This window comes from Melanaphis sacchari, unplaced genomic scaffold (genome assembly GCF_002803265.2).
Source record: "Melanaphis sacchari strain LSU unplaced genomic scaffold, SCAv2.0 Contig300_pilon_pilon, whole genome shotgun sequence".
In the NCBI taxonomy this organism is placed as follows: domain Eukaryota; kingdom Metazoa; phylum Arthropoda; class Insecta; order Hemiptera; family Aphididae; genus Melanaphis; species Melanaphis sacchari.
In genome coordinates this window covers 2,166-9,402 of record NW_020271174.1, presented here as the reverse complement: position 1 = coordinate 9,402, position 7,237 = coordinate 2,166, and the positions used below count along the sequence as shown (strand labels likewise).

Here is a 7,237-nt window from a genome sequence, read left to right as displayed (position 1 = left end):
ATGTCAACATTTTTGCCCAACGAGGACGAAATTTTAGTTGTTGAAGTAGAAAAAGAACGCGCTATTTATGACAGTTCTCTCGAAAAACACAAAGACTATGGTTATTTAAGCAAATGTTGGAGCAATATTTCGGCTGTAGTTGGAAAATCATGTAAGTATATATAGATTAACAATTTTTAGAACGTTGCATTCTAATAGATAAGATTAAAGCTCAGAATGTATTCAGTGAATAAACATTTTAATTCGTATTATAGCTGAGGATTGTAAATATCGATGGCGGAATATACGTGATACCTACATGAGGCACAAAAAAAAACTTGGTACTGGATCTCCGGCCATATTGTCCAAAAAAAAATGGCCTTTAGCTGGTCATTTGTCATTTTTGGATAATGTTGAGTATGAAAGAATGTAAGTAAATATATCAATTTCGTACTTTTATTCATAACTTTAAATTTTACTAGAGTTATAATGTTATATTAAATTATTTATATGATGATAAGCAGTGCAGGTCTAGGATTTGTATACAACAGCATGTTTTTTTTTTGCTACGCCAAATAGAGTTTAAGTGAATAATGTTCGCGATTTATATTATTGTTACGAAAATGGTACTATTTTTATTTTGCATATATTGAGCTTAATGCTTATTTAGTATGATTTTATTTATTGTATTTAAGCTGGTAATAATTAAACTGATCAAAGTTTATAACTTGGTATTTTGGTCAAACATAAATTTTATTTTTATTAATAAAACACATATTTCTACTATATTGAATGAAAACTATAAATTGTATTACTAAAATAATAATTAATGCACGCAAAAAATAAATCAATAATTTTTAATTTTGGTAAATAAGAAGCATATTATAATATAATATAATATATAATATATTACATATAATATATTATATTGTACAATTTTTTATTGCATACATACAAATCCTAACCCTGATGATACGACTGTTTTTTCTCGTAGCCACTTCATGAAAAGTATTTATGTTCCAAAGAAAATGATTATACATTTTAATATTTTAGTACGGTATCGAATGTTTGCAATGATCAAGACTCAACAATAGTTGAAAGTAGCCAAGATAATTCCGGAGATCCATTGAATGAATCAACTGAGGAAACAGCTGAAGAGGTCATACACGGGAAAAGATCGAGAGCCAAGCATGCACAATTAGCCTATGTTAAAAGAATGAACGACAGAACAGCAATAATAAATAGCATACAAGCCCAAAATGAAGCAATTTTGGGTAGAGAATCATCTACTGACGAGATAGATTTATTTTTTAAGAGCATTGCAATTTCAGTGAAGAAGCTACCTCCCAGAGGCAAAAGTGAAGCTAAACTTAGTATATTATCTTTGGTTGCACAGCTCGAAGATAAATACCTAGATAACACTGGAGCACAACCCACTCAACCGATGTTCCAAACACCCACTCAAATGATGTTTCAAACACCCTCTAGGTCTACAGATTATAACAATATTATGTCACTTTCGAGTACACCATCGCCAAGCCTCAGTTCATCATCGGCTACTTCTCAAGGATTTGATCCATATATGTACAATAACCAACTTTAACTATATCTAAATATATGTATATCATAAAAATTATTAATTAACAGGTTGTTTTTAATATTTTAATGAAATAAAAGTATACATAATATTAAATAATGTCATAAGGAATATTGTTTTTAATTTTAATACGCATAAAGTTTTTTCGTTTTATTATTTGATATTTAAATGTAAAAGTTAAATAATACAATCTTAATATAAATAATTTACAGGTTATTCTGCCATGAAACAGCGCCTTCGTTATTAAAAAAGTCCTTATATGCTTCTCTGACGTCAAATCCTTCAGCGTTTGCAAAACCACCTCCTCTTGTAATTGGAATTATATTGTTAATTGGTACCGGTTCTCTTGAATCAAATTCTCTAAATGCTCGTCCATTTTCTTCTAAATATGCATCTCTTAGCATGTTATGCAAACAGCAAGCTACTGTGATTAGGTCATCACATGTTGATGGTTCAATGTTTATAGGCTGATAAAAGACGCGAAAAACCTGGCTCAATAAACCAAACGCATTTTCCGTCACTCGTCTGGCACGACTTAATCTATAATTAAATATAGACTTTGTCTTATCATCTTTTGAGGCTTGTCTTGTATATGGTTTCATTATATGAGTGTGAAGCCTAAAGGCTTCATCCCCCACAATAACATGAGGTAAAATTGTTGATGACCCTGGTAATTGTTTTGCTTCTGGAAAACCAAATGACCCATCTAATATTTTTTTACCCATGTTCGACTTTAAAAATATTCCGCTGTCACCTTCTCTACCAAACGAACCAATGTCTACAGCAATAAATTTGTAGTTGGCGTCAACCATAGCGAGCAGTACAATTGAAAAATAATCTTTATAATTAAAAAAAAGTGATCCAGTGTTGTTAGGACTTCTTATTCTAACGTGTTTTCCGTCAATTGCCAAAATACAGTTTGGAAAATTCCATTTTGTCCAAAATTCTGAAGCTTTGACATTAAAATCTACGGTTGATATATCAGGAAGAAATATAGGTGTTAAATGTTTTTTTAAAGCTGACAGTGTTTTTTTGACAATTAGACTGATATAGCTATGTGAAATCCTAAATGCAAACGACAGTGATCTAAACGATTCCCCTGTTGCAAGATACCTATGGATTAAACAAAATATTTTAATTGTTTCATATAGGTAACTAATACTTTAAATATTGTTTGTTATTATGAAATATAGGTAAATAAATTCTAATCACGGTTGTTAAGTATTTTAGTGTACGAATTTGATATGATTACAATAACTACCAATTATTATTATTATTAAAGTACTTCATAATTTAAATATTTTAATAAATGTAATTTAACTACTTGTTTTAATTAATTATGATAATTAATGGAATACAATATTTAAAAATTACTTGTAAAAATTATATGTTCTGCAGGTATTTAATAAATGTAAATGTAAAACATTGTTCATAAAAAGTTATTGGTGAAAATTCAGCGTCTGAAGTTAAAATTTTAACCAAATTTTTTGAGTTTGAAGTTAATAAAATGTTCTATTTTTATAACTAAGGATTGAACTGTAACCAAAATATATAAAAAATATAAAACACTATTTTTTTAATAAATATTTTAAATTAAAATTTGGACAAAATGAGATATTTTAATATTTTAATTTTCAAGTGCAATGTAATTGGTTAAAATTAATCAAAACTATATAGTAGCTTACTTAAATATATTTACCTTAAAGTAACTGCTAATTTTTCGTCCGGTTGAATTAGTTTTATAACTCGTCTAGATGGAGGTAATGTTATATCATCCTTTACCAATGATAGAATGAACATAAACTGGTCATAATTTATACGGAAAAATTCACGGAATTTCGGTTTACTGTTATGTAAATGTCCATTTATTAAAATTTCAAAAAAACCTTCATCTTCTCGAGTTGTAAAAAAACTGTCGATTGATTTTCTTTTATTAATTTCTAATCGATTATTATACATATCATCTTCTTCTTCTTCCTCCTCTAATAGAAGACTAATTATTGTATTATTATTAATAATAATTTCCTCCATCACAGTTCGTACAATTCGTAAGGTACAACAATAGTTATTAAAATAAAAAGTTATAAACTAAACACGTCTGCACACTACTAAATATTGGAATAAAATGAACTATTATACACCAGCCGCAAATATAAAGTCGCATATAGGAAACCAGTCGGCACGCAGCATTCAGTAGTTGCGACTAGTCGTTGCGGCCAGCCGCAGATAGGAAACCGTACCTTAACAGTGGTACTAAAATTTGTATACGTCGATCCGTTAAGGCGCTAGAGCCTAAGAGAGATAGCCGCGTGACGTCACAAGATCACACGGCGCGACGGCGGCGTATACTTTTACACGGGAATCGTCGAAGCGGTCTTGGTTATTTTTTTATATATTTTATTATATTCAACAAAAATTAAAAATTAAGGCAAATATCATAAGTCTGTGGGTTTTAATAAATGTTAGTATATGTTTTGTCGTTTTACTAAATTTAAATGTACGTAATTAATTTTTATTACCCTTATTAACTATGCTATTAGAATTTAGAATAGAAATTGATGTAATATTATTTCGATATTTCACATAAATATATAACTTTATACAGATGATTAGATGAATATAATATATTTATTGTTCTAAAAACTAAAAATAATTATGTAAACATTTTGAACAGAATATTATAAAATTAAATTGTAAATCTCGAATATCTTTTAGACCGTATTTCTTCAATATTTGGTCTTGGAGCTATGGACTTAGGAATTTCAATTTCTTCTGGTATTGTTATGATATTATATTCGTTTGTTGTTTTTTTTGCCAAATCAAGTACTTTTTCCATAATTTGTTTTCGCCAATCATTATCAGTACGCTCATATACATTTTCTATTGTGTATTTCCCTAACGGTTTCGAGTATACCATTTTATCACCTACTACTTGTTTATTTGTATTGTAATTATGGTCCAATATAGCCATGATGGATCTTATGTACATACCTCTATATTTCAGATGAATTCGTTTAGGCATGTATTTTAGCCTTACATTATGATAAGATTCCAAACGGCCAGTGTGCACAAAATGTTTTGCATGTGGCAAATCTTCTATAAAATCATTGGCAGTTATAATTTTTTTTAATGCATAGTATGATTCGTCATCGGATTTTAACCATAATTTTTTATTTATTTCTTTGTCTGTTAATGGATCATGATCGCATGTTTTTGTTACTCTATTTTCTTCCCATTCATGTTCATTTTTTATGTGATGTAGTAGAGACGTGAATTTTTCAACTAATAATTGACCGTCACCTTTGCAGTTTTGTGAAGCCCACCAAAGATGATTATTAATACTACTTTTCCATAAATATGTATCTTCATGTTTTTTTCTAAGGTTTTCATTTTTTTCATCAAACTTTTAGATAGGTGCCACACATCGAATTCATGTTGTATTTCAGGATGTTGTGTTCTAATGTAAAAACGAATTCCTTTATGTCGATCAGTAAGAAACAATTTAATATTAAAATTTTGGTTTTTGGTCAGATCATCAAGTAATAATTCACAACCTTTTCTTTCTAAGTCTCCTTTTACCATACCTTTTTGAACAAGTTTAAAGTCTACTATTTTTCCACTACGTAAATCCATTACTGAATAGATGCAATATTTGGCGCAAAAGCCTGGAGAGTCATACTGCCCATCTCCGGCTAACCAAATATCATTTTCTGAATTTTTAATACTGTCAATTGTACTTTTCTTTTGATTTTCCCAAATATTACAGATGACTGGTCCAGTATAACGCTTAATTATTTTATCATAAACCGGACGAGAAAAAAATGATAGTTTTAATGAATCACAGAAAGCTACCATTTGTGTGTACAGAATTCCGGATAAAGTCAAAGCAGATCCAATCAGTATATTTCCTAATGGACGTTTATTACTCTTATTTTGTGAACGCCAAATTAATTTATGGTTTCTATCACATATAGTTATAACAGATAGTAATGCCCTTTGGATATAATGTTGGACGGATACAACAGTAGAATTACACTGACGGCAACGATTAAAAAGTGGCAATAAACAATCCCAAAATACAAAAAAACAAGAATTATCTTCTATATTTGATGATGATTTTTGCTGTGTCTGTTTACGTTCATAAATTTCTTCTTCTTCTTCTTCTTCTTCTTCTTGGTTTTCTATTTCAAAGGATATGTCATTTGTAGGCTTAAAAAATGTGTAGCATTCATTGCCTAAATCACACTGTACGCCTTTATCATTTGTCTAGGTACGTCTGTTTATTGTTGTGACTACGAGGTTGCTTATAATATAATTGAATATAACAAAAGTTATAAATAAATAATCTAGACCGCGTCGGCGATTCCTGTGTAAAAGTATACGCCGCCGCCGCGCCGTGTGATCTTGTGACGTCACGCGGCTATCTCTCTTTGGCTCTAGCGCCTTAACGAATCGACGTATACAAATGTTAGTACCACCGTTAGTTATAGTAATTGACTAACTATTAATTAAACTATTATTTATGCTGTGAGTCCAGAGGATAAAGTGCTCCTAAATCTAAGGTATTATGCAACAGGATCAATGTTAATTATATGTGGAGATTTCATTGGCATTCATAAATCGACTGCAAGTCGTATTGTGAAACAAGTTTCACAATTTCAATTTTTGTTATCAAATTTTCAATTTCATAACATTGCTATATTAAGTCCTTAGTATGTCAATTTTCCCAACAATGAAAATGATTTAAAAAAAGTAAAACAAGATTTTTACAACATAGCTAAATTTCCAATGGTTATTGGCGCATTAGATTGTACCCACGTCATGATTAAATCAACGGAGGAAATAATGCAGAGATATATAGAAATAGAAAGAATTTTTTCTCAATCAATGTTCAGACAATTTGTGATGCAAACTTAAAAATTTAAGACATAGTAGCTCGATGGCCTGGTTCATCACATGCTTCTACTATTTTCAATAATTCAGAAATACGAAGGAAATTACAAATTGGCGAAATGAGGGACTGCGTTTTAGTAGCTGATAGTGGCTATGCGCAACGTAAATATGTTATGACTTTGGTTGGAAGCCCTAACAGTTATTGATCTAGCCTCTGGTATTTATGAAGAAGCTGTAGTTAAATATAACGAGTCATTAATTAGGACTAGAAATACTGTTAAAAGAAGTTACGGTGTTCGGAAAAGTTGGTTTTCATTATTAGATACAGGAATAAATGTAAAAATTATTTTATCACAAAGTATTATTATTGCTACAGCAGTATTACATAATATAGCCTTTTTTTTTTCCCCCTTTTGAAACCGGGAAAGGGTGGGAACTGTTTAGCACAATACTGCCACCCGAACCCGTATTGTTTCTTCACCATAACAAATATTAACATACATAATAATTGTACATATGTGGGGCCTCTAACCACCCTAGATATTTGACCTTCAGCCCACAAATCCAGTCACCTCACTATACTAATCGCGCCTGCCGCCTGGCCCGCTCTGCATTCTCCTTCCGCCCGAGAATCAGCTCCACCATTTTTCCAAACGCCAACCTCTGTCCCTCCGCCATCGCCTCCTGAATGCATCATCTGGGAGGAGCTCCAGCTCCGGCCCCAAAATGATGTCCGGCACATCATTGTGATGTAGTGGCCGGCTGACG

The 7,237-nt window shown here is 30.9% G+C and overlaps 3 protein-coding genes and 1 pseudogene across 3 annotated transcripts; 2 read left to right on the top strand and 2 right to left on the bottom strand.

The window, feature by feature from the left end:
- LOC112596137 lies at positions 1-1,582 on the top strand. The gene is made up of 3 exons (XM_025341636.1): positions 1-151; positions 255-408; positions 1,033-1,582. The coding sequence occupies exons 1-3, from the start codon at positions 1-3 to the stop codon at positions 1,580-1,582; spliced, it is 855 nt and encodes a 284-aa protein (XP_025197421.1).
- Positions 1,583-1,782: 200 nt separating this feature from the next.
- Positions 1,783-3,607, bottom strand: LOC112596136 (protein ANTAGONIST OF LIKE HETEROCHROMATIN PROTEIN 1-like). The gene is made up of 3 exons (XM_025341634.1): positions 3,534-3,607; positions 3,276-3,422; positions 1,783-2,689 (listed from the first exon to the last, which is right to left on the bottom strand). Exons 1-3 carry the CDS (start codon positions 3,605-3,607, stop codon positions 1,783-1,785), a joined length of 1,128 nt encoding a protein of 375 aa, XP_025197419.1.
- A 655-nt stretch (positions 3,608-4,262) lies between these two features.
- On the bottom strand, positions 4,263-5,838 carry LOC112596135. The gene is made up of 3 exons (XM_025341633.1): positions 5,823-5,838; positions 4,981-5,757; positions 4,263-4,876 (listed from the first exon to the last, which is right to left on the bottom strand). The coding sequence occupies exons 1-3, from the start codon at positions 5,836-5,838 to the stop codon at positions 4,263-4,265; spliced, it is 1,407 nt and encodes a 468-aa protein (XP_025197418.1).
- Positions 5,839-6,097: 259 nt separating this feature from the next.
- On the top strand, positions 6,098-6,886 carry LOC112596134 (annotated as a pseudogene).
- The last annotated feature ends 351 nt before the right edge of the window (positions 6,887-7,237 follow it).